The sequence below is a fragment of the Pelecanus crispus genome, chromosome 13 (assembly GCF_030463565.1).
Source record: "Pelecanus crispus isolate bPelCri1 chromosome 13, bPelCri1.pri, whole genome shotgun sequence".
Taxonomy (NCBI): domain Eukaryota; kingdom Metazoa; phylum Chordata; class Aves; order Pelecaniformes; family Pelecanidae; genus Pelecanus; species Pelecanus crispus.
The window spans coordinates 4,740,763-4,768,462 of NC_134655.1; the positions used below are offsets into that span (position 1 = coordinate 4,740,763).

At 39.3% G+C, this 27,700-nt stretch overlaps 1 protein-coding gene across 1 annotated transcript in view; it reads right to left on the minus strand.

Annotated features, from left to right (window-relative positions):
- COL4A5 (collagen type IV alpha 5 chain) overlaps positions 1-27,700 on the minus strand; it is an 87,728-nt gene that overhangs the window by 34,986 nt on the left and 25,042 nt on the right. Inside the window, exons 2-20 of the mRNA XM_075720776.1 lie at positions 25,135-25,194; positions 14,891-14,980; positions 13,565-13,609; positions 12,765-12,809; positions 12,599-12,661; positions 11,754-11,807; positions 11,006-11,032; positions 9,667-9,747; positions 8,572-8,634; positions 7,976-8,011; positions 7,833-7,874; positions 7,632-7,724; positions 5,353-5,406; positions 5,190-5,246; positions 2,923-2,967; positions 2,769-2,822; positions 2,549-2,590; positions 1,977-2,109; positions 1,028-1,201 (exon numbers count right to left, since the gene is read on the minus strand). Coding sequence (XP_075576891.1) covers positions 1,028-1,201; positions 1,977-2,109; positions 2,549-2,590; positions 2,769-2,822; positions 2,923-2,967; positions 5,190-5,246; positions 5,353-5,406; positions 7,632-7,724; positions 7,833-7,874; positions 7,976-8,011; positions 8,572-8,634; positions 9,667-9,747; positions 11,006-11,032; positions 11,754-11,807; positions 12,599-12,661; positions 12,765-12,809; positions 13,565-13,609; positions 14,891-14,980; positions 25,135-25,194 — 1,258 coding nt within the window. The remainder of the gene's footprint in view (positions 1-1,027; positions 1,202-1,976; positions 2,110-2,548; positions 2,591-2,768; positions 2,823-2,922; positions 2,968-5,189; positions 5,247-5,352; positions 5,407-7,631; positions 7,725-7,832; positions 7,875-7,975; positions 8,012-8,571; positions 8,635-9,666; positions 9,748-11,005; positions 11,033-11,753; positions 11,808-12,598; positions 12,662-12,764; positions 12,810-13,564; positions 13,610-14,890; positions 14,981-25,134; positions 25,195-27,700) is intronic.

Below are 27,700 nucleotides of genomic sequence, written 5' to 3' on the forward strand. Positions count from 1 at the left end.
GTAATGCAAACTGAAAAGGAAACAATCAGTGATATCATGTAACAATCAGTTCTCCTTCACAGCCTCAACTATCTCCCACTACTTCCCACAGCCTACACACTTCCATCTCTACTCTACATTCTGCTATTCAGCCTCGTGTCATAAAAGCATGTGTATGAAATATCAGTGAGGGGATTTAAGATGCCAATGCCATCTAGACACTAAATTCCTCCCTGAACCATGTTAGCCCTTCTCCACTACAGCCTTCCAGTTCTCATATTCCATCTCCCATTCCCTACTTCCCTTACACCAAAAAGGAGCTAAGAGCCTTCATCCAAAGTGTCCACTCCCAAGCTAATTTTGTGTGGTCTACACACTAGAATATTTATCAAATGAAACTGGAATTCTGTGAAAAATTACTCTTTTGATGCTCCTGGTATCACAACTCTTAGTAGGGAATAGTCCCCTCCAAGCATTTATTAGATCATATCATGAAAGCTAAATTTACTCATGACAGTGTCAAAGTGGTTACCTCCTGCTTTATGCAAAAATTTTTATGTAACTTTAATTAGTTGGATTAAATAGGATGTAACATAAATTGGAAAACTACTTAATTTTGTACATCTGGGCCAAATCTGCTTGGCACTGGAGAACTGCCATTATTGTGGGAATTAGCACAAAGGTCCCTCAAGTCTGACAAGATTTCTTCTCCTCCAGTCTAGCTGAATCTCACAGACAAGTCACAGCAGGGTTCACCTGAGGTAGAAAGAGGCATGGTAAAGCCAGACTACAACTCACACCATTGAACTCCCAAATACTGTAATTGTCCTTAAGGCTGAAGTTCTCCTACAATTGTACTGATTTGCAATGGGAGCAGCTTGGAGAATGTATATGAATAGCTTGGAATCTCATGAGCTTCAGCTGCTGATAAATCACATCTTTGAAGGTAGAATTAAAAAAAAAAAAAAAAAAGAAAGAAAGAATGAACGTCAAAGCTGTTCAAGCTGTTCAGTCTCTTCTATTTGCTGTCTATGTGGTCATCACTTACCAGGAGGAACAGATGGTGCAGGTGGCCCTGGGGGACCTGGTGGTCCTGGAGGTCCTCGTGGTCCATCAAGTCCTGGTTGCCCAGGAATAGAAACACCAGGTAAACCTGGATCTCCCTTCTGTCCTCTCTCACCAGGTAAGCCAGGTGGGCCAGGAGGTCCAACAGTAGTGATCCCTAAGATGGGAAGAACTTAGTTCCTTGATAGCTCAAAGGTTTAAATCACTTTTTTGCAAGGTTGACAATGATATACGATGAATAACATGATACAGATAAGACTGCGTCTTTCCATGCAAGCACTCCATAACATTTCTATTACGGAATCAAACTACATGTTGATGTGCAGTGTTTGATGTATGCACATTGTCCATTTTCAGAGACTTTTGTTTGAAAAATTGACCTGAGACTCAATAACTAAGTTTAGGAAGGAAAAAAAAAATAAACCAGGAAAGGAAGTACTGACGGAAAAAAGAACATTTATGAACTGTAATGTTAGAATCATAATGTTCTTCTCTGTGCATGTATAAGGCAAATACAGGTGTCACCGCTCACTCCCATTGTAGACTCAGATCATGTCCTCCTTTAGTACTGGCCAATGTACAGCAGAGGCTAGGTTTGATGGCCAGGTACCAGACTTCTGGTATACAATGCCTTCTCTGTGTATGGCAATGGATAACGTATGTTATAGGCAAGTGATGTGAGATAAATTACCCCTAAGACTGTTAAGCTAGTATCTGTTTGACAGCCTTGATGATTAGCACCCTCTGTTCACCACAGCAGGGGCAATGAATGTTCCGAATTCCTCATATTATCCCCATAAGCTAAGGACCACCCTTCAAGCTCTGCCTTCACTTTCTGCTCGGTCCATCTGTCAAAAGGAGTGTGAAAAGACTGTGAAGCTAAATACCCATTCAGACATCTGAGCATACAACTTATTTTAATGCTTGCTTACCTGGAGAACCTGGCAAGCCAGGTGGGCCTGGCCTACCAGAGAATCCACGCTCCCCTTTGGCTCCTGGAAGTCCTGGCAATCCTTTGCTGCCTTTTGGTCCCACTGTTGCATCAATGCCTGGTCTTGAAATGACCTGTAAATGTTTTATGTTAATGTGAAACAACTTGCCAAGAAAAGTCACTGAAACGGTAGAGAGATGTGAGGGAGGAAAAGTTCAACATACTTTGAACCTTACTCCACTGAATTACCAGGTAAAATCCCAGTAAAGAGCACTCCCCAAGAGGAAGCACTTTTACTGCCAAGCCAACATGGTTAGAACAGGCTTCGGTGAAGCTGACTTAATTTCTGCTGGTCTGAGGTTATAGTCTAGCCTTGTGTTTGTAACCTAGCAAATCCCAGAGCACAGAATCTATCTTGAAAGAAGGAAACAATAATTTCTATTCGTGAATATGTGAAATCTTTAACTGGTTCTGTTATTGGTATAGCTAGAGATGGGACTCACGGTCACCCAAGAACTATGATGAGACAACACTGTCAAACAAATGCAGAAAAAGAAAGGATCAGCAACTTACAATTCCAGGAGGTCCAGGGGGACCAGTGTCACCTTTTTCACCCTATCAATGAAATTAAGAGCATTTTTTATACTGTATATTAGTGCACAAGAAAGTTATTGCAAATATTCCTCAACACTGTAACAGCATGGGCAATGCAATTACTACTCCGCCAGAACTGAACTCAGTGATGGCAGATTTTCAAGCTACTATAGCAATAATGACAAAAAACCTGGCATACCTTTTCACCCTCTCTTCCCGGAGCACCGTCTATTCCAGGCCCACCAGGTAAACCCTTCAAGAAAAGAGAAATATAATCACACTTAGATCTTCTCCACATCAGAAGAAAGGCTTATAAGGAGTCTGCTTAGATTAGAAATGTATGAAGTACTCACATCCCTACCAGGCTGACCGGGTTCTCCATCTTTACCAGGCTTTCCCTTCAAAGATATAAACATGCATTGAAATAAAATGCTTCAGTGGTTTAGAATCCTGATGGAAATAGTGTTACTTCTTTCCCTTTTTTCAAGAAATCAAACTTTCTCTAGAATGCAATCCTTGTGACAAATACCTCAAAGATATCAACCAAGTATAGTCAATAGTTATCTAAACTCAGGTTTTCATTCTGAAAACCAGAGCACAAAAACATGACAAGTCTCAAAGAAATGTTGCATGAATGTAGCACAAAATGATCTCCAGTTAGCTATTACTGATTCACTGTGTTTAATAACTCCCTTCATTTTAATATTAGAGAAATCCTTTATCTGGAAAACAGGTCCTAACTCTCTAAACACTAGAACATTGTATTTAATTAGGCAATTAATATAATGTGACCAGTGAAATTAAATACAAACATTTTTGTGTTTGAATTCTAACTCTCCTTCAAACCAAATGCAATTTTCTCAAGAATAGTATCAACAAAAATATAAAGTGCAATTCTGCTCAAAGAAGTGACTCCTAAAAACCATATATTCTTGCTAAACAGATTTGTGTTTGCTACAATAAAAGTAGTGCAAGCTCTGCTTTACTCCAGACCATTCACTGGGCAAGACAAATAGAACTCGATCATTAGCATTACAGAAGCAGTAGGCATGGGGGACACCTGCTGGAGTGTAACTAGAATAGGTGATTAGGCTTCACCACAGTGCCAAGATCAACTTTCAATCACCAAGAAGTTGATAATAAGACCTGACAGATATAAGTGTATTAGAGTATAATGTGATTTGTGAATTCTTTATTATTAGCAATGAGTTGTGATTCTCAAAAATGAGTTTTTAAGATTTCTTGTGAATTTGCAGAATTACCTGTTTGATTACATATACTGACGTTTTTACAAGTGTATCTGAAATGGGTTTGAGCCACACAGCCCTAAAAGGCAGCTTTGGAGTAATTTAATAGCAAAACTGCACTTTAAGTATGCAACATGCCCAAATTCAGAGTAATAAAAACAAATAAAAATGTTCGTAAACAAGCTTTTGGCAAACAGCATCTGCCATATCCCCTCAGGACTTTCAGATCTTTGCAAATTTATGTAGTTCCCATTTACTTTTGCAGAGAGAAGCAGCTTGGAAAATACAATTCAAAACCCAGTCAAAATAGAATGAGAACTTTGGTTTTGTAAATCTGCCTCATTTGTTATGTTCCTTAAAGAAGGCAAATCAAAGCCCTCCTATAAATCTCAGGAACTAAGAAGGATTTTATCTAGAATACCAAACATCTGTTTCCATTGTATTTATTTCCTATGGGAATTGGAAAACCTATTACTAACGTGTTTCTAAACAGTGTTTATGTATTGTCCAATTAACCTGAGCAAGACTTGTGTCTTGGTTTTCAAACGGGCCCATTATGTTGATGAAACTATGGGTTCAGTAGCCGTGAAAGTGAAAATACAGAATGCTTTGGGCTGGTAGCAGCTTGTCTTTTCTTTGCTGGTCCAACCCATGTTATTTTCATCCTTTCATCATTCTTAGCACTTCTATGATCTTCCTCAGCTTTTCTGAGCTGTGATATCCCAGTAAATTTAAATTCCAGGATGGATCTGAGTCTAGACAGGAACAAAGTGACTCATGCTATCCCCAGATGCAACTATCCTGACTCGTCCAGATAGCACATAAACTAAAGTAGTCTCTTGGGAAGTGACAGATGGACTTTTGGTCTTAATGCAGTGTTCAGAGACTTGGTTTTTGACTCACCTCGCAAGTCAACACTCTGAGAATGAGTTTACATAGACCATCTTAAATATATACCAATCTCATGCTGCTTGGCAACCCAGCATATAGCAAACTGAATGAAGACCCTCTCTAAAAGGAAACAGAAAACTGCTGCTTCAGTCAAGCAGTCCAACAACTTTGAAGAAGGTTTCCACATGTAACCAGATAACATCATTCAAATTAGTTTCTCCTGCCTCCAAAACTAAGATCTACATGTAGATACTTCTATCAGAAAGCACTGAGAGATCCATAGTTAGAAGCACTTCCATGAACCAGATGCATCATCTACTAGTATTAGTTTGCCAGGTTAGGGGCAGAGGGCGGGGGGGAGAAAAAAAAAAAAAAAGTCTCTTACCCAGAGGGTGATGGCCCCACCTGAATTCAACATTTGATTAATTCTCAAAGATAACACTGATTGGAAAGATAAATGTTTGGTTAAACAGACTACTTACTCTTTTGCCTGGTTCTCCTTGCTCACCTTTTTCACCTTTTACGCCACCGGGAAGACCCTGGACACACAAACGTCATCTTAAACTGAGCCCACAAGCCAGAGTAGAATGAATTTACAGTTCTGATACAGATGCAACAAAAAAGAACTAAAAGAGGACTACTCACAGGAGGGCCTTGTGGCCCAGGAAGTCCTGGTGGGCCTGGATCACCTGGAATACCCTGTCAAGCATGGGCAAAGAAAAAGAGGATTAAAGCCTCTATCACTCCCTAGTAGCTCCATTGACTTTTTTAAAAAAAAACAGAATCTTTTTTTGCTGTCATTCTGATTTCCAAGTACTATGAACAGTAAAGGATTATGTTTATTCTTTCTTTGTGTGGAACTTCAAGTGCATCTATAAAATTTATTAACTGCTCATCCTGTTTATTTAGATGATTCACTCCACTAAGACACAACTGCCTCCTACGTGCACTGTAGCAGCTGGTTTCATGGCCTGCAGCTGCTATACAAGAATAAAAAGAAAGAAGAAAAAAAGGAAAGAAAGAACAAATGCCAGCTACTGCTGAAATTACAGGAGCAACAATCATTATATTACTGGTAATTGCTGAAATTGTGAGGCCATCAGGATCAATAATGTGTTTGTCAGAAAAGCATCACAGGTCACTGTGTTAAAAAGTTAGGGTTTCTTCTATTTTGTCTTGTTACACCTTTGTACAAGTTCTTAAATCTCATCACCATTAACCTAAAGGAAAGTTAAAGGCTACTGAACCCACAAAAGGTATCTGTGCAAAGTTTCTGTTATTTTCTTGGAGGCCTCCAGACTTTTACAAGCCCATGTATACACTTGATTTTTCAGTCAGAGATCATAGATGGAGGTACACACCAGAACTTTGTGTGTATCTCACAAAAAATATAAGTGTAATGTTGAAATTTTTTACTTATTACATACTACCAAGCATAAACTTTGTTGAAATAAAATTACATTTCTAAACTTTGAAATCATTGTTAATGTTGGTCAAAGGCAATGCACTCAGACTGTGTTTGTAAGTCTTAGTGCTTTAAAAGGAATGCAGTTAGAATGCTTTTATTGTACATTTATATAACCTAATGCCAGTATAATTAGTCCTTCAGAGATCCCTGATGACAGAGGCAAATTACTCTGACCCTCGTAAAGTCAGATGAATTTTTGCTTCAACTACAGCGTGGTCAAAATGTCACTTTGTGTTTTCTTAGATCTATAAAGACACACAACGCTCTTCACCTTCTGTCCTACTATCCAGTAAAACAGAGACAAAAACAGAGACTGAGACCTTTCTAGGATGACTGAGCATTGCAAATGTACATCAGTGGACAGCTCTAGGGAATGCCTTAGTGGTGCCTAATGTTCTTCTGAAAGGAAGGGTAACAAATGGTTTTGATCAAGATGGAGAGCAGAATTGTCCTACACCCGGCCAAAATAAAATACTGCTGCATACCAAAGCTTTCTTCTCTGACACACTTGCCAAGATGAAAAGGTGGAAAGCAAGGAACTGATCCAAATACAGATGGAGGAAACTAACAGTTTGAAGTTTAAAGCTCAGTTACCACAGTCACACTTGCAAAACAACCAGAGCATAACCTTGCCACTCTTGCCTCAAAATATCTACCTCAACTCTTCTATTACTCAGGGTGGTATTTGAGAACACCACAGAAACTTCAAAGAAAACATGAAATCTAGGCATCCCTGATCCTGCTGGTGCTGCTCAGATTGTCTATAACTGGCACCCAGCACCAAATGGTACTGTGAAATGTTCCCCAGTGAAGAAGAAAGGAAAAAATGTAATAACTTTAAAAATGGCAACTCTCCCAATGACTTTTTGGTATTTTTGGGTGGGGAAGGATCCATAAAAATCAAACCAACAGCTTGAGCTTACTGTTAGAATCTGGCTTGATATTTACTTTTGAGAGGCTAGAAACAGGGAAAGCACTTTATTCAGACCACAAGGAAGAAAGATCTTGGGTCATCACTAATGACAAAAAAAAAAGGAGAAAAAAAAAAAAGAAGAAGAAAAAAAAAAGAAATTGAGTTAAAATTTTTGAAAGACTTCTTCACAGTGGTTGACATAGCTGGTTAATTAATGGGAATCTGAATCCCCAAGACAGCTTTGAAAATCCCAGGCTGGGGGTTCCAAGGAATGATGGTATTTTAACTGCTTTTACTGTTACCATGAGCTTCCTTTAAAAGAGTTTCTTAAGAATAGTTATTTTACTAAAGGGAAGTAACTGAGATAATGTGACTGGCCTGCATTGTATTAAAGGAGAAGCACTCAGGCCTGAAATAATCAGTACTTTGAGACAAATAATAGAATCTCTCCAGTAAGCAGGGTGTAAGTATATATGAGCCAAACCAATGGAGGCTGCAGCTTGATTACATGCTCATGGCAGATGGATATAGTTTCCCACTCACCTGATCTCCTTTCTGAAACTCAATGTCATTTGGTCTCTTCTGTTCTCCAATTTGTCCTGGTGGCCCTGGAGGTCCCTGAAGACCTTGTTCACCCTAATGTGCAAGAAGATGGCAGTTTGTTACAGGCAATACAAGCCAAAATGGTATGCATAAGTATTTTGGAAGTAATAAGCAAAAATATCATCATGATCACCTACTCACTTTTTCACCTTTGGGTCCTTGGAAATTCAAACCCATATTACCCTGCAAAAAGTATAACTCATCAGCCCTTAGAAGTCACAAATGAACAAGAAGAAAAACAAAATAGTCCACCACCACCACCACCAATGAGGGAAAGAAAATACCTTAGGTCCTGGCAGCCCTGGTGGACCAGGAGGTCCCTATTAAAAAAGGGAACAAACAAACAAACAAGAGTAATTTCCAAGCACTTTACATGCCCCTTGTGGGGGGGAATAAAAAGAACAATGTTGCTACTTTGACTCCTGTGCATTATACCCATGTTAACAAGGCACCTTGTCTTCCTCTGACAGCTCTCCCTCATGCTATTCAACTTCACAAATACGTAAGAAACTAGTTCTTCCTTTAAATAAGAGAGTCAAATAAAATTAAACAGTCAGGTATTAAACATTAAGGAAAGAATCGTCCTGGTCTAAATAAGCTAAATCTTGTCCCTCAGGTTTCACACAAATAAGGAGCCTGAACAAAGACTCAGCCTGATTTAAAGCAAAAAAAGGTCTGGGAACAGGCTGTTTCAAACGTATCACATTTAAACGTGCACAATGGCAGCTCCAGGGTGAACTGAATGCATGGTTGCTGTTGTCTTCATACCAAGTCTTGACTACCAAGATCTCTGCACTTTACTGACCTGCCTCTGGGACATGGAACAAAGACATAACTGCCCCATTTAACATTTTATGGGTAACAGGTTAAAGAAACTTACTGTCAAACCTGGTGGCCCTGGAGGGCCAATTGGACCTGGTATTCCCATGGAGCCGGGTGGGCCCTGTTGAGAAAGTGGAGGAGGCTATGAGAGAGGCATCTTTTTATGAAAGAAACTGTGAGACCTTCAAGGTCAGAAAAACCCAACAGCTGGCACCCCATACAAGTCAAATCAAAGTAGCTGACCACTAACCTACCAAACTGTCCTTGTGGAAAGGCCTAAAGGAGTGTACATCGTGTTAGGAGTGTTCTGCTCTCAACATCAACACATCTCTCTGGCTTGGATAAGGGAATGCTTTTTTTGTTTGTTTTGAACTACTTTTGTGCTTTCTTTCTCTTCATGCACTGAGAGAGAACAACAAAACACTTTGTATTTGTGTTTCCTCCCTTCCCAGACAATAGGGAAGCACAGATCAGAGGAACAGAAATGCTAGCAGGCTCAGTCTGGTCAGAATGCCTGGGGCTTGCCTCTCTGTACCAGGAAACGGGAGTCTCTGGCTTCTGTCCAGTCTGATAGACTCATTTTCTGCTCCCCTTGTTCTTCCACTAAAGCAATGAATGGCTCAGTGGGGAAGCACAGGGCCTGGAGTCACTAGCTGTTTTCACAGAAGACTGCTGGGAGAACACAAACACTGTTCAGGAGGTGGTGCAACATGAGGAGAATAGCTGAGACATTACCCTCTCTTCCCACCATTGAAAATAGTAGCTACAGCCCAGAAAGGCAGATGTTACTTGCTTTACCTCAGGGTGAAGAAGGGAAGGGAACTCCAGAACTGATACAGAGAATGTCTAGGAAGGGGGAACAGGCAGGGGAAACAGAGAAGCAAGTAAGTAACCGAGTACTCCTCTCTGCTAGACACCACTTTCCTGACCAGGGGACCTTTCTGGCCTCTGTGGGTCACCCTCTTAAGAGCAATATGGAAGCACTTACTTTCCCTCAAGCCATAAACTAGAGGTGCATTAAATGTGAGCCCTGCTTCTCCACATAAACATATGGATCCCCTAGCACCAACTGTTCCCATTGTGCTGTAATGCAAATACTTTTCACATTATCTTTTTGGCAGAACACAGCCTAATAGTACTCTACACAACTTACAGGTATCCCTGGAAGACCTGGAAATCCTGGGTCGCCCTTCTGTCCTGGCAGCAAGGATGTAATTATTTCACCTGCTTCACCCTAGAAGAAAAAGAGCTGACTTCAATTAATAGCACATTTTACAATTCTTTATCACCATTCTGACTCCAAAGGACACATAGTGCCTCTTAAGACTCTGAGAGACTCAGAGTTATGCTAGACCCTAGCAGTACTCTTTAGTATAACTACTAGATTCTCCAAGAATAGCTGTTTTTAGGAGAGATCCTTGCATATTTGGAGGATTCTTTAAATGTTTAAACTACCAGCTATTAAAAGCTCTCTTTTTATATGTACAAATATATTGGTGTTGATTTAAATTCCAAAAGATTAGGGGATTGAAATACAAATGCTTCACAAAAGAAAGATACATTCCAGCCCCATGTGAAAGCAATGGGTAGGACACAACAGAAAAAAGGGACATTCAGCTTTTTCCAATGTCCCGCCTCATGAGATTAATGCTGAGTATTCTGTAATAATAGTCATGCTTTGTGTTCTATATTGAAGCGCAGTTTCTTATTGACTTCAGGGAAGATCTTTGTTTTAAAAGTGCATGTTCTGATCAGCTTGCCCTTTAATATCTTTAAAACAGCTGGAAAAAAAAGGAGTTGAGAAAAACAATTCAGCTTAATAGTCACAATTTCCCAGTACCAGTGTTATGCTGTCCTCTCAGGAGTTTATTGGAATAATTCTGTGGGTCAAGTTTCCTTTCAAATAGATTTGAACCAAAACTGATATTTTGGGCCATGCTCAAATAGGTCAAGGATACAACAAAAAAAACCTTAAAAGGGGGTCCTTAAGGTCCAAAATCAGATTATGAGACCATTTACATTAGGAGAAAAAGCCATCTACACAGTAATCTATACAGTAGAGAGCACGTTTCCAAAAGGAACATAAGATGTTGCGCTATTCTCTTCACTGGATATTTTAAGTTATTATTGCTTAGTCTCTAGTAGTGTTCTTGAGCATGCACCCGTAGACTACTGGTGCATTTGGGTGTTCGTAGGCATTTTGCTAACTTGATACCTCACAACACAGACATTGTCCCTCATACTCCCAAGGAAACCAGCTTCAGAAAACAATCTGCTACTTCTGGAACTACTGACCCAAATTGAGTAAAGCTATCGCAGAATTTCCAGTTAGTTGCACTGAAGTGGCCTAGAAACACCAAGCTTTCTGCAAAATGTCCAGAGTCCAATGGATGCACATGGTCTTGCATAAAAGCAAGCAGGTTACTTAAGCCGGATCACACTGGACACACCCACGCCTGGTTAGTACTTCGATGTGAGTAGAGAACACTTACCTTCATACCTGGCAGACCAGGGGGTCCCTTTGTTTAAAAGAAACAGAAAAATAAAAGAAAGATTAACAGAAATAAATCATTTGTATGTTATTTGCAAACGACTAATCAGATCTACGCCACGAGGCAAGCATTAAAGATAGAAATCTAAAAAAAAAGATAGGAAACAGGAGAAAATAAAATTTTTATGATCTTCAGGATCAATTGAAAAAATTAGAGAAGTTCTTTCACAGTGAATGTTGAGATTAAAGGGACTACATTTCCATTTCCGAGCAATTTGTTTCTTTATTGCCTCCTATTATCCATCCTGTCTACTACATTTCTTTCTGTTTGTACTTTGGTTCTGACAGTCACTTTGCTGTACATCCTTGTGTTTTACACACCCTACACTGTCTCTTTTTTCTGCTCCATTAATCACCAGTAAGACTCTTCAGATGTACCAAATGACAGCATCAAGATCTTAGTTCTCCGACACATATGCATGTATTTGTATTTTTCTGCAGGTGTGGCAAAGCATCTCAGCATGTGAGAATTCAAAGGGCTTTTTATTAGCTTTACCACAGCATGCAGCAGAAAAGCTCACTCTTATTTGACATCTAAAATATTCTGATTAACCATAAAAAAAGAATATATTCTTATTTATTAAAAGATCAACTGCAAAAAGAGGCTGATATTTATCCGATCTTTCACAGATCTACGTAGAAGTCTTTCAGTGGATTACACATAGCTGATCTGGAAATCTTTTACTTACAGGAGGCCCTTGTAAACCAGGAAAACCTGGACTGCCTGGGAATCCACGCTCTCCCTTAGGGACAAAGAAAACGATTAGCCAAAACCAAACCAAAACATAACAAAAACAGATAAACAAATTTTGACTGAAAAGTCCAGTTTCATTGTTAGCTTATGACTCCAGGGTAGCAAATTGTATTGTAACAAGTGATAGGATAAACAGTGTGTTAAATCACACAACTGACTGAAACAGAACTTTCCACATTCAGATATTTCCACATTCTTCCAGGCAAAGTACTATACCACTATAAAACACACATAGTGCTATAGAAGATCAACTTCTCTTATGAAAAGATCATAACTTGAAGCCAAGTAACATGTTAGAATGAAAGTGACTCCTTCCAACAAGGATACTGAATCAGTATTTTCAATGCAATATTATTAAAAACTAATAAATAAAAAGTCCCACTGTTAGGTAATGAGTTTTCCTTGGTAGCAAGAGTCTACTACAAAGATGAGATGCAGTATATGATCAAATTATCAGAATTATCAAATTATCAACTCCTCTCAGTTGTTAACTATAAAATTAAGAATTAGAACAAAGAATGTAACTACATTGGCTGCAGAGTATAAATGTTGCATCTTGGTGCTGGCAGTTTCTGGCAAAACTTGTGCTTTAAGTACCAGACCATGACCCTTTCTGTCAGATGTGTGTGCAAGTTTGAATTATCTTGGAATTAACTGCGCAACTCAATAACAGCAAGTACCACTGCACATAATAAACTAAACCTATTAGCTACAGCCAGGAGAACGAGAGCTCTTTATCATATTATTGTTGCATTGTTAAGAATTTTAAAGGGATTCTACCTTTGTTCCATTGCATCCTGGGATACCCTGAGGTCCTGGTGGTCCATCTTGCCCTGGTAATCCCTTTAAAGTGGAAAAGAGGAAAGAATTAGCTTGTAGGATGCTCTTCTGGGCCTGAAAGACAAAAGGGAACAGATTCATATCTATACAGCCCATTCCTACTCACAGGAAGTCCTGGTGTTCCTGGAAATCCTGGAAGCCCTGGCGGTCCCTAGAAGGAAATTAACCACATATGTTTTAAATGGTATGGTACAAACGGATGTGCAAAAGGATTTACCAAGATTTTACTAAACGTAACCTATTTGTGCATATGTAAGTAAAGAAAAACAGACACATCTGAATCACCTGTAAAAAAAAGAATGCCATGCTGGACAGCCATCAAGGTTCTTACCCTTCTTTCAGGGAAATATCCACAAAAACATAGAGAAGACAATGCAGAACAACTAATGTAATAGCATGTAGCTATATAGAGAAAATAAATGAACACTCATGGTGTAGAAAATGGCTGTGTCCCACTGAAGTCAGAGATGCATCAACTGTCACCAGCTGAGGGGTCTGACAAAAAGAAAAAGCAAAGGCACAAAACCTAAAGGATTTCCAGACAAATCAACCTCTCCCGTAACAACCATACATATACTGTGTCTACTTCAGAATAAATTGAAGCAAAGTTACTGGAGAGTGTTTAGATCCCGTACAGCAAAACAGATCAAATAAGTACTGGGGCTACTCTCCCTAATGAGTTTATGAAAGCAACACAAGCAATACCTAAGATTGTATCACTTATTCAATCTTATATTACTTCTAAAAAGTAATACAATCTCTTCTAGCTAGTAGATAAATTACTTTTCAGATTTAAGTTAATTTTTTTTCCCCTATAAATCACCATTTGTGTGAGGACCCACTCAATGCCTGGCAGTCTTTATCGATGACTCCAATATATCACCCTAAAACTGCACCATTACTTACTCTGATTCCTTTGGGTCCAATAGGCCCTGGAAGTCCATCGTCACCCTAAAAAAACCAACAAACAAACCAAAGAAGAAAAACACACTCAAGTTTGCAGTCTGCCTTTCTATCAAATTAAACTGTAAGCACCATAAAATTTCTTCTACATGTTTATAGTAAAGGGACTAAAAGTTATATTAGTTGTCATTTCCTGAGTAAAGGGTTCAAAATTATTTTATTTTGGGTGTTGGACTTTGAATTGGAAAGTATTTGTTACAGCTGATAAACCATGACTTAGAGGAAATGTTTTTTAAAAAATCAAAGCTATTTAAGATTCCTTATAAGCAGATACCTGTCATGTGCTTCCATCAAACATCCTACAGTGGCCTCTTGTGGGCAAAACAAGATATACAGGATTAAATGTAAATGAGACTGTACCATTACTATTTTGTACTATGATAATGCAGAACATTGTATCAAAATCTTGAGAAGAAAAGGCATTTATAGAACAAAAATATAACCAAAGTTTCTAGTCCAAGATCCCCTGTTGTTTCACTCTTGTTATATCCAATTAATTTTTTCTGTTAGGGTAGAATTTCATTTTTTTCTTATCACCTATGTATTATTTTCTTTGCTTCTTTTTGATGTGCTTCTGTTAGTTTATACTGTGAGCATTTGCAAAAGAAATATCCCAGATAATCTTGTGTATATTAAATATAAATGCATTCAGAGGAAGGCTTTTCAACATTTTAATAATATAATACACCATCTGAGCATAATGATGTAATTCAGTAGCAAATAAAAATAAACCGAACCTCCCCAGGGAAAGTCAGGAGCATTCATCAGTTGTCTCTGCACAGGTTCAGTGAGGCCTTCATTTGCATTGCCCCACCCAAAACCAGCCCAGGAATGCCACCAGGTGCAAACAACAGTTTGCCTCTGTGGAGGGACCCCTCCGGGCAGCTGACAGTGGAACGCCGCTCTTATCAGTGAACTAAGGGATGGAGCACATCACTGCAAGGACTAATAAAGCTACATCACAGCACCTTGCCAAACCTGTTCTTTGACCTTAATCTGCAGGACCTAGTGAAAGGATACAAGCGCGCATGTAGCGTTTGCAAGTTTGCAAGCACGTGTGTAGGTGAATAGGAAATTTAGAGCAATGTTTTGCTCTGATTGAGTATTCAAACCAGCCAAACAAAAAAACCTATGTCATATCCCAACAGCTGAACATTTTGACTATTAAACCAATGATAATCAAGAGTTCTGGAATGATTTAGGATCAGCACTACAAGCAAGCTAACGCTACCTAGCGTTTTCATGTTATTCAAGTGAATTGGGACTTACCTTTGAGCCTCTTGGACCAGGTGGTCCTTCAGGTCCTGGAAATCCAGGCAAACCTGGCTGTCCTTCCAAGCCTGGGAATCCTCTTTCACCCTACAAGAAGAATAGGAGGTGGTGGTGGTGTAACGTGACAAAAGCACAAGTTATGATAGAGAAATTCAGAAAACCTGTTATCTTTCTGGTTTTCTGTAGGAAATCATCATATAGACAAAGAAACACTGTGATTAAACATCTCACCTGCTTAGCTACAGCAATTCCTGAACATACTAATACATTGCCTTTAATTGCACTACTTAAACAGTTTTCACAGCACATTTATCCAGTATTTAAGCCATGTATGTACCAAAACAATTCAACCATCCGTTTCTCCTGTGCTGCTTAAATATACAGAACTCTCCCCACTTCCTATAAAACCAGCTTTATGAGTTACTAAGTCTCTCACAAAAACTCACCTCTGCTGCAATACCTATAAAAACTCTCACAAGAGTGTAGATTGCTGCGATGCCGTGACTGTTGTTTATTATTTCACAGTTGCAAGATTGTCATTTGTAATATAAAAGCAACTAAGATCCTGGTCGTGCAGTGTAGGCTAAACATGGTACAAATATAGAACAAAGTGCTTACAATCTAAATCAAGTGAGACAGACACAAGACAGCAAAGAAATAAAGTTTCTTATTCCTTTTACCTGTCACCTCCTGGTAAAATTGTAAACTCTCAAGCAACAACCATATTTTGCTAAATAACTATGCAATGATTAGCCATGATAGCCCATCAGTAGTGTAACAAATACTATATACCATCAAATGCCCCCCTTGGACTTGTTAGTGTAAGTTAACATCATCACTTACCTGCAGTTTCAGAATATGCATAGCTGCAAATTCATAAAATATTTACTTTTATTCCTTGTATGTCATAAATTCACAAAAATCAGTAAATATGAAGGTTTCAATTGGTACAGAAAAGTTAGGAAATACCATAATTAATACACCTTTTTGTGCATATATACATTATGGTACACTTTTCAACTGTGTAAACAGATATTTCCTACAGCTCTGTTACATCAACCAGTATATATAACTGCTTATGAAACAGGCAGTTTTTCAGCGTTATTCCTTAGTGCTCTACAGATAGGTTTGGTTTGGCTGGTGGGTTTGATTCAATTGGTAGGTTTGGTTCCTACCTGCAAAAAACCTTCTGTTTATTTACCCCAGTTATTTTTTCACAACAACTATAGGAACTGCCAAAGAAATGTTGCATCCTAACAAGTACCTTAATCACTAGGTTAGAGCTGTACAGGCTTTTGCACATTCTCTTTAAACCAATTCATCCTGAATTATTTTCTTGGACCGCTTCAGCAAGAACGGGAGTAGCAGCTCCCACATCTATTATCTGGCAGTCTCCCAGCTATGGCACTCTCTAGGAACGTGGGATATCCTGCCTAGCTCTCCTCAGTCAGGCAAAAGAACTGAACCAGCAATCTCAGATCTTCAGGACAGCAGCAGAGAACTGAAGACTGGGGATTGCAAGCAGACAGAAGCATCTAACTGCAGCCTTGAGCACAATATGCAAAAGGCAGTATTAAGGCTTTGCTCATCTCCCCTTTATTTGCTATAAGCTGTATGCTGAGCATGACAGCAGTGTTAAGTCTCATTCTTAAATCCTAATTTTCTCACTGTACTGCTTAGGTAGGTGCTTTATATTCCACTGTGGGGTGCAGGAACTTAAATGTTGCATTCAAAACATTTACAAGATGCTGAGATCTCAGAAAAATTTTCAGAGAGTAACAAGGCTTCTCTTTCTGCCTTCTTTTCCAGTACTTGCTATACCGCCTCCTTGGAAACACAAGAGGAAAGCCTTTTGGATGAGAGATTAAAGGCTGCATGCAAGCAAGAGCTGCAACCTTACAGAGGAAACAACTAAGCTGTACTTAGTCCTACCTATACAGTGAGACTCAGAAGGATTCCTTGGATAGGAATGGACAGCTCGTTAACTGGTCTGCTAAAGTTGGTTTCCAATTAATTTAAATGTAAACATACTCCGCTTTTACTGTCGGTCACATACTGCTCTCTCATACAGGATAAACATATTTTCTCCCCTGTGGAAATACTGAAACTGCATCATAAATTGAGGCTAGCTTACATTTGACAGTCAGGGTCCAGACTGTCTTTTTGCACAGAAAGTGCCAGGCTGTACTTTTGCACGGTGCTACACAGCTGGCATGCTACCTCATCTGAAAAGCGAGACTGGAGGAGTATTACTATCTCAGGGCAAGATATGAAAGGGTTAGTGTGTCCCTGAAGGAGAGAGAATGAGGAATTTGGGAGTGCCAGATAAGGAAAACATTAGACAGAGCCAGACTTTGGAGCAAGCTCTGGCAAGAACTGTGTTTGCACACTAAGGAAACACACCCGTGTACAAGAGGCATGTCGGATATGTCAGGTGCTAGCTAGGCTACACAACGCCTACTAATCTCAACTTGGTCACGCTTCACATTTTTGTTAGAGAAAGTAACATCTGCAAAGGGTTACTAGAACAGACTTTTAGCAGAGGGTTGGCCTTGTGTGTCGTCTAAGGCTGAAGAACTGTTCTCTAAAATGCAACTACTCTGCGGTCTCCACTCCAAGCTGTCACAGAATTAGGAAGCCAAGGCCTTTAAAGTGAAAGAGAAACATATGAAGCCAAACAGTTAAGCAAGAGGAATACAGGAGGCAACAGATGCTGGTAGTAAACTTCACTATTGAAACTATGAAATGAGTATTTTCCAAACCCACTTTGAAAGTGAGCAGCAACAATGAGAGCTGTGCATGAGGAAACTGTTGCCAGAGCAACTCCTGTGGAGTTTACCAGCAAATTACCCCCAAGAGTGAACAGATGATTTGAAGGACTATACTTGGGAACAGCTGAGGGATTACACCAGACACTTCCCAAGGGAAATGTATCAAACTAATTACAGAGGAAATAGCTGCACTATAATCACTATTTTTTATCAAAATACTGGTTGGAGAAAGAAATGTGGGCAAGTTGGACAGGGGGAGAAACCAAGCTGATCCAGCTCTCTGGAATACAGATGATGTTGGGTTGATTTTTTTCACATTGTCTTCTACTTCAACAGTGTATAGATTCCATAAGTGAGAACAGTTTTCAGACATTGCTTCTGCCTCCACACTTTTCCTATTGCACACCTTGCACATAGCACACTGTTTTCATGAAGATTCAGATACTACAAATTTGCCAGGAAAAACTGCCTGCTGCCTTGCAAGAACATACTAAAACTGAATAGACATTGTAAAAGTCTTCCCCAAAAAAGGGCATTATATCATTGGGGATACAATGAGATTGAAGTCCCTGGGTAGTCTGCAATGCATTTTCTTATAGATGCAAAAACTGACAGTCACTAGCCAGTGCTGCTTGCACAGAAAGAACTGAGGAAACCCGGATACTTTTTGTTTCAGACTAGAAGCTACTAAAGAGAAACATAAATAGGAAAGCTTCAGGTCAACTCGGATCTCATCTTCCAGTCCTGAAAGTACAGGATTGTTTCCGTAACAGAATAAAGATGTATCAGCTATAACCCATCATTTCCCTGGGGAATGGGCGAGGAGTCAGATTCTGATCTCATTTAGTGATAAATCCAGAGTAGCCAGCAATGCAACTGCCCTCAATCAGCTACACAGATGTGGCAAAACTGTCAGCTTATAAGCTTCAACATGACTCTTGCTTGGGGGATAGGAAGAAAAAAAAATAATTGGGAAACACCCTAAAATTATGCTTTAAGCTGCAGCAAGATATAGTCAATTAAACAGGTACACAAAAGAATTTGGCATAGTTCCACCTACTCTAATAATAGTTTACAGTATTTAAGAAATCAGAGATAGATGCAGTTTTAAAGCATGCACAAGTAATTTACATTTCTAGAACTTCTTCCTGAAATCTAAATATTTATAAATAGAAATTATGGGGAGAGAAACCATGACATTTATTTACATAGATGTGGTATACTCATAGGGCAAGAAAAAAAAAAAGACTTTAAAAAAAAAAAAAGGAGCAAAAAAATATTCAGGAAAGCAGTAGTTGGACAGCCCATTTCGATGCCTAAATACATGTAAGAGCCTGGCTGTAACATGTGGCAACAGAGGAATGTACTTGCTCCCTACCGTTGCTATGAAAACAGTGAACATCAGAAAGAGTCTAAAGACAGTTAACTATAGGTGGCCACTTAGAACTAGATTCACGTACAAATGTCTGTAGTAACATTAAAAGAATGGAAGCAGTGATGCAACAGGCAACCTTATTATTCTCTCCCTTTTGAAACGATAGGGTGAAAACAACACCTGCCTCAGATTCTAACACTAGTCAACACAAATTCTTCCTCAACTTGAAGAACACTAATTTAACAGAATTAGAACTATAGTGTCTAATCAACACATTCAAAAAAACCACACAAACGAGCCACAAACAGTAGTGTTAAATATATAGTTTAATGCAATAAAGAAATCCCCTCTGACATGACCTGTATTCTTCAAAATACATCAAATTTCTTCAGAATATCATCTGTGACTTCTTTTGTAAGATGAAACAGTTGAGATGTAATGGTCAGTGCTTGTTTGCTGGGGTTGTAAACCTTCCAAACTACAGGGCCATATTAGTGCAGTTCAGGCCAACATCTATGAAGCACAGACACCAATCATGTAATTATTCTTGACAAAGTGATTAAAATCTGAGAATTTTTAACTATTTCTTAGCAATTTGTATCCAACAGTGAAAAGAAAAGCTGACCTTGGATCACATCCGAACTAAATTTTGCCATGATAAATGCAGAAGAATACAGGGATCTTAGGGACATATACTGATAAATTTCTTCTGAAACTCAGAACTCTAAGAATATAGAATCATAGAATCGTTTAGGTTGGAAAGGACCTTTAAGATCATCCAGTCCAACCATATATCCAAGGAGTCTAAGAATAAGATATTCTTCCCTTGTAAGGGGCATGGATTTCTTGTATCTGCACACAAAGGAAAAGTATCCGAAATGCCTTCAGAGCTCAGATATTACAAGCTGTTCTTGAAAGAATCCCAGGCACCAAGCTTGTATGAGATCATATATTAGGAACTTGCAACCCAGTTGAGTCTTAGGAGTTGCACCCCTTACACTGTGACCAAAAAACCCAGTATGCTCAGCACCTTCTGAAGTCCTCCTTTAAAAGGCCATGGACTAACGCTATTTAATATCTAAAGAACAGCTTCTTAATCCATTTGTTTAACTTAATTTGAATGGGCAGAACCCAATAGTCCTGCTCATCAAAAATAGCATAGTGTATTCACAGTTATTCTGAGGGGGAACTGTGTCTTAGGTGCTGTGAAAAAACATGGTCCCTCCCACCTCACGCCACATGTTCCTATCACAGCTACACAAATAGTTGGGCTGCAACACAACATGCACGAAGGCACTGATCAGGCTGAAGCCTAACCCAGCTTAGAAAGACACTTGTTTTCAGTGAGATCAGTTCACTGACAGCTCTGAACATGGCCACACAAGCCCCAGAGGAAAAATAGGAATGTCTAGCTGAAGGAAGGTACGAAAGCCTGTTTCAGCAGCAACACATACTACTGCTTTAAAGCAAAACCACAGCAGTCTTGGGGTACATGCCCTCTTAGTGACGAAGATGCAGGCAGCTTGCTTGCTGTAGCCCTTGGCTCTCAGTCTTCATCAGCTGGAGCAGCTGAGATTCAGTACCACCCCCCTCCTCCTCCCCAGCTAATCTTATCAGCATCTTTGGATCTTGTTTTCAGCTGAGGTAAAACCAGCCCAATAATCTACAAGTCTTACTGGTTTGTCTTAGAAATTGCTCCATGTGCAGTGTATATTGTGTGTGTTTATTTCTTTAGCTAGCTTTTAGTGATGAACGAGCTTTTAAGCATGAAAGCAGGTTAATCTCAAAAGTGCCAAATAATATTTATTTAAAACCCAGTCATCATCCATCTCCTTAAGTGAAAAGCAACTATACACTTCTCTTCCAATTGAAAAGTGAGAGCAATTCCTACAAACACCTGTATGTAGCAGCTTCATAATTTACTTCACTTATAAAATACTCTTACCAGATCCAGTTCACTAGTGAGCAGGTTACTGTAACAGCACAATGGCTCCCAGCTGCAATTAATTTTTACTGACTTCTCCAGTAAACTCCTCTCATTTCTTCATTATACCATTTTAGACATGTTTGAATTTTACACTACTCATTTTATATTTAAGTTTAGTAAGAGCAGACCTGAGCAGAGGAAGAAAACTTCAGTGCACTGATTTTTGTCTGCTATTGTACTATGGGCTCACTGTGCTTTGATTCTTCAACAGATAACATGCTACTGATGCTATAAGGGCTCATGACAGAAGCAGAGTTAAATAAGAATCACTGGCAGCACAGGAGCAGTTAACTAAGTGCTGCGGCTCCCCAAGGCAAGGTAAGCAAATAGTTTTCCTATTTGTTACAGTTCAATTTGTATTACTTTACCTGATGTGTTAAAACTTGGATATCCTGAAGGGAATGCTAGGATGCTTAGGAAGAAGGCTACTTTTGAGCCTCAAAAGGAACGCATTAGGCTCTGCTAAGCTGAACAAAGCAGCATTTCTTAGTTGACTTAATGCAAGTGGACAGCAACTTGGATGCAGAAGCTGTTTGCGGGCCAGAAGTGAAATACAGTGGAACAGAAGCACAGGGCTCAGCTGAGTACATTTGACAAGGCTTTTCCTGTCTTCCCAGTACAGAACCAGGTTCCGTACGCCTGACTTCCAGTAGTTCTACAAGTACTTTGTCACACTCTCAATGGGAGAATCAAAGAAGGGAGATTATTTAAACAGCTCCTTGTCTAATGCTCTTCATACACCAATTAGGCAAGGAGCTATACAGTTTGACTCCTGGTTCAGAGGTCACTAGAGAAGGAAGCAGAAACACCAAGTGTCAAGTGTCATATACAAAGCAAAAGCCCAAAACTTCTTGTAGCAGCAGTTTACACTCAACTGGAATAAAGATAACATTTGCAAGAAAGCTGGGTTGAAGATAGATAGTATCAGGTTTGGAAGCTTACATCAAATGTGTAAGTGGTACACTGCAGTAGTACAAGATCCCAGAAAAAATTTAAGGCTATAAAAAAAAAAAAACAACCAAACCAAAGAATTTATAAGAGAAAGCATTATGGATGTCAGTGACAGAGAACTCTTGTGGTTCCCTAGAGCTGAACTGCTGAATCCATCAATGCCTCAAATACTGAGGGCTTTGTAATTACAGAGCAACTAACATAATAGGGTGTGTGCACATATGATCAACCCAGTTCAACTGGAAACACATCATGCTTAAGAAATATGGGCTTTGCTTTTCATTGTTCCTTTACATAATGTACATGATACTCTGCAAGCTTCTGAAGGGCTGTTTTAAAAAAAAAAAAAACCAACCAAACCAAAAAACAAAACACCACAAAAAAACCTCTGGCATGCCTCAGGATTCCACTGTGTTTACCTTGATTTAGGTGGAAAAATGAATCACAATTCCAGATTTCAAAGTGAATCTTCCGTTCTAAGGATGGAAACTTGCCTTATATCTATCAGTTTAATAAGTGGGAGTCTCAGACAGACCCTCCCTTCCCTAACAGGACTCAGACATACAAAAAAAAAAAAAAGGCAGGGAAAGCAGTCTTACCATAGGTGAAGCTCTGTTTTCCTTTGTAGGTTTTTTTTTTTAAATTTTTTATTTTATTAAAAGGTTACACTTTGATCAATTTGCAGCCTTCCAATAATTTTCCATGAAGATGCAGAACCATTATATAAGTTTTGGTATGATGTTATGTGTGTTTTACTGAAGGCTTTGTTTCCTTCCCCACTTCCTTTTCACAAAAGGTTATCAAGCTTCTCACTCTTCTGCTCAGGACTTCCTATAATTTACTCTAGAAAAGGCCAACAGAGTTTGGAAACTAAATGTGGAAGAATTTCTCCTGTGCAGTTCTCCTTAACAATTGGCTAGGACAGTCTGGAGGAGTAGAAACAAAACCTGGAGGTTTTGTCTTTCTACTCTGGAGGAGCAGAAAGAAATACATAATGACACTTGAGAGCTTGATCTTGAACAAGGCTCGTATGCTCCAGTTGTTGACTATATTTGGACAAAAGATCCCTCTGACTCCAAACAAACAGTCCCAAGATATTCTTTATCAGAGAAAGGTGACTATCTCAATTTCATTAAATGACACTGAAGGACTGGAATATATTGAATGGGTCATGGTCCCTGCACGTGTAACAGTAGTATAAAAAGAAAGCTGAATCACTGGGAGAAAGCGCTCGATTTTATTTAGAAAGCCAGAATATTTACTTCTAGGTTTTCCTTATCCATACTAGCCAGACAATATCCATTTGCTCACTGAATTCAAAAAACAGCTGTGACAAGTCCAGAAAAAGGCCAGCTTAGAATTACAGATAGGTTCTCCAAAGTTGTACCTGTTACAAGTGTATTGGGAATGTAAGCTTGATGCTTAAGGGCCTTCAAACTAAACCTGAAATAGTCCTGTGACTGGTGTTAGGATAAATCTGGTTTGGCCACCTGCATCTGAAGATCCTGTAGGAACGCATCAACCAGGTTCATGCTTTGGCTAACCAAATCTAACTCAGGAAGCTTGCTGTCAAGGAGATACTGTTCTTTATTAGGTATGTAAATTGGGAATATACCTGATGAACTAAAAGCAAGTAAATGCTAAGGAATGACCTCATCTGTCTAGAGCTATCTGGATGGCAGGCGTGGCACCAAAAATTACTGCGAATTTTGGACATCTGCCTTGTTTAGCCTCAGCCAATAGTAAAATTCCATGTCAGCACATTACAGTGCCAATGCAGTGACTGATTATTTTGCATTACTTTCCTTCATTTGCGGTTACACTTGTTTATGTAATGTCAAAAGTCACCTTTGAAATGTGTCAGAAATTAACCTAGAGCACTGAAGCTGTTCTAGAACCTTGTTAAGATAGGGTAAGTGGTTTGATAAGACAGGCTTATCAAACTCTCTGCTATCAGTTCACATCTTTAAGACGACTCCATTGTATCTCAAGCAAACTGTTTACAAGACTAAGAGTGGAAGCATTTCAGGCAGTCTCTCCCCCTTGCTGTTATCACATCACATTCATTCCCTGTGGCAACAGCAGTTACATGGGAGCTATTTAACCACAATTTACTTACAACTAGGCTCCCACACTTGAGAAAAGACTCAATTCAGGCTAGTATTGAGCAGTGTATCTACATTGCACTGTAACTAAAAGAAATGCTGGGCACCTGCTGTTTTCTCAAAGGAAAAAAAAACCCTGTAAAACAATAAGAAATAATGGTGATAGAAACATGAAATACCGCGCAGATATTGAGCTCAAGCAGGGAGACTGGAAGTCAAAGCTGCATGCAAGCAGGAAAACTCTGAGATGTCAACATGCATCTCAGCATTAGGACACTGTCTGGGCAGCCCAAAACAGGCTGTTGTACTGAATGAACCACCCAGGGTTGTTTTTTGGGTTGGAGATGTTTTTTTTTACTCTGTTTGATCCAAGAATACAAGTTTGGCCATTAACTAGCTGCTTACTTGGGTGGCAGCTATGTATGTTGGGAAAGCTGTATCTGAATTATGTCACATCCACAGCCCAGCTCAGCACCTAGGCAGCAACAGCAATCATCTTGGTATACAGCTATACAAGTTATGAGGTAAGAAACAGTGCAAGTTCAGAGCACATTAGTGAGTGTTAACTACTTACGAGCAGGCAATGCAAGAAAAGTGGGAAAGCAACCCACGCTCACTCTGGTTTTAAATTCCCACTGAAGCGTGAATAGCATAGCCATTATTGTACAATCCACACCTTAGCTTGTCCACACTAACTACTTAGTATAGGCAGGCCTTGGCAGTAAATAGGAATTCTTTCTGTTTTACTAGAATTTGTGTCTTTTCTGGTTTTTACTCCCATGTAGCTGGAGAAATTTGTGCCATCATTCCCCATTCTTGAGAAAATAATGATATGAAATTGTGTACACCATCAGATGGACCAGTTGGTCTGACTCAATACCTGAAGCTGTTGTAACAGCTATGCTCTTTGGCGCATGCCCACACTATGGTCAAAGAAAATAAGACACAAGCAAGAAACAAAAGCTATCATCCATAAGCTTCAGTTATGTGAAGTCAGTGGTTTGTGTGTTGGTCTGCCAGTAAAAAAAAAAAAAAAAGAGAGAGATATTTACCTTTTCACCTTTTACTCCACTGCAATCGCATTTGGATAAGGATGTACACCCATGGCAAGCCTTTAAAGACATAAGAAAAAAATTACATGTTTTTAATCAGCATAAGACTATATGAAGTCTTTAATACTATTACAAGATTTAGTCTAAAATGTAAGCCTACAAAGTTTGTCATCTAGCCATTATACGTGTGTTCAAAGCAGATGCAGGTAACTGAAAGTTCAATCACCTTATTAATACCTATGCTTGTATGTAAGTATACTACAGTTACAGTTTCCCCAGAAATTTTAAGACTTTTAAATTTATGCTTAAACACCATTTACTCTAGGGCAAGGTAAAACGCAACACCTACGGCCAAAGGGGCCAGAACTTCAATAGAACAGGCTCTTCAGCACATGCTTCCACACTGAGAAGAGTCCAATTATGGTTCCCACCAGTAGATGTCAGGTTTTGCACAAGAGTTTAACCAAGCCTGAGGCTTATGAGCATATTTGTGATAGTTACTGGAAAAATACTTGCTACCCAGTTGATTCTTCCCTCCACAGCTTAGTTACTGAGAAAAGGCTTTTAAAAAACCCTAGATTTCATCTAGCTGCATTCACAGTCCACTACAAAGCATGAGAAATCAGCTACAACAGTCCCTAGCATAAGGGGAGTGATAGCTAGATATTAAGGGGTCAGAGGAGGGAGATATGGAAGCTTGATTCACAAAGGCGATCCAAGTTACGTAACCTTTCCATACCACATTTGCTTAGTTTATATTCTTTCACCCCCACCCCAACATGGGATACTCATCAGAGCTCCATGTTGATTTCAGAGATGAGCAGACGTGTTTATAGAAGTGAGATTTCTAGAATAAATGACATTTTTTTGTAGAATGTCTCTACATAACACATATGGTCATCAATTTTCAAACCTCTTTACAGTTAAAAACCACGACCCACAGTAGAAGATAAACCCTGAAGTATTTCAGGTAGTGTAACTTGTTCTGAGAACAGGTGCAGCATTGTATTAAAAAAATACAGCACATACTTTAAAAGTTTAAAAAGCTGAGCATTTGGGGTCCTCCCCCTCAGTAATCTACAGAGAACATTATGTACAAAGTTTCAATTAACCAGGAAACCAGTTGGTATATCAGATCTAAAGTACACCCACACTTGAATTCTAGTCTTCATTTACACAGAAGCATTTAGAGACATAACCCATCACCTACCTGGCATTAGGAATGTCCTGGCTCTTAGCCTAAACACACTACCAAGCATCAGACTGAGAACACAAAAGTAGCTTAATTCACCTGGAGCTACACAAGCCCAGGATCAACTAAAGCATCTTGTAGCAAAACACAGAGCTTTGACTCTTAAGTACAGTGGTAGTGCTACATGACATGACTAGGGCATCTCTCCAAATCTTCCATTTGGCTTTTGTAATCAGTTTCTTAGTTTGATGTATATGAAAATGCAAAATTCTTACTTAACAGGACTTTATTAAGCCATTTCCTAAAGTGAAATTGAACCTTACTAGCCAGTTCAGGTTTTCAAAGATCAGACTGGACAAAGCCCCGAGTAACCTGGCCTGACCTCATAGCTGACCTTGTCTGGAGCAGGGTGGTTGGCTAGATGCCCTTCTGATGTCCCCCCGCAATCCAAGTTATCCTGTGAATTTGGTGTCATAGAATCATAGAATCATTTAGGTTGGAAAAGACCTTTAAGATCATCCAGTCCAACCAGTATCAGATCCCTTTCACTTTTAAAAGTGGATTTTAAAAAAGCAAGTTCCTTGTGAACCAGTTTTAGGATTAATCTCATTAACAAAGCTTAATTTAAAAGGGATTAACCTTAGTTACACGCAGTATTCCCTTGCCTCACAGGACAAGCCTAACACAAAGAAATAGCAAGTTACCTAGCTCGCTGTGCGGCGGCTCTGGTTTCTTATTACAAGGGCAGCATAATCAGAGCTACATGAAAATCTTTGCTGCCTCCAAGAGGCAGGGGGAGGAACATAAAGTAAATCAGTACTCGTTAAAACCCACCAACAGCTGTGCAGTGGTAAAACACACTGTGGTGGGCTGACCCTGGCTGGAGGCCAAGGGCCCACCAAAGCCACTCTACCACTGCCCTTCTCAACTGGATAGGGGAGAGAAAATATAACGAATAAGCTCGTGGGATGAGATAAGGACAGGGATATCACTCGGCAATTACCATCATGGGCAAAACAGACTCAACTCGGGGAAAATCAGTTTAATTTATTGCCAGTCAAAACTGAGTAGGGTAATGAGAAATAAAACCAAGTCTTCAAACACCTTCCCCCCACCCCTTCCTTCTTCCTGGCTTAATAAAGTCCTGTTAAATAAGAATTTTTGCATTTTCATATACATCAAACTAAGAAACTGATTACAAAAGCCAAATGGAAGATTTGGAGAGATGCCCTAGTCATGTCATGTAGCACTACCACTGTACTTAAGGAAGAAGGGCTCAACTTCACTCCCAATTTCTCCACCTCCTCCCCCCCAACTACCAAAACCTTGGCACACAAACCCAATACACACACACATAGGGTAAAATAACACACA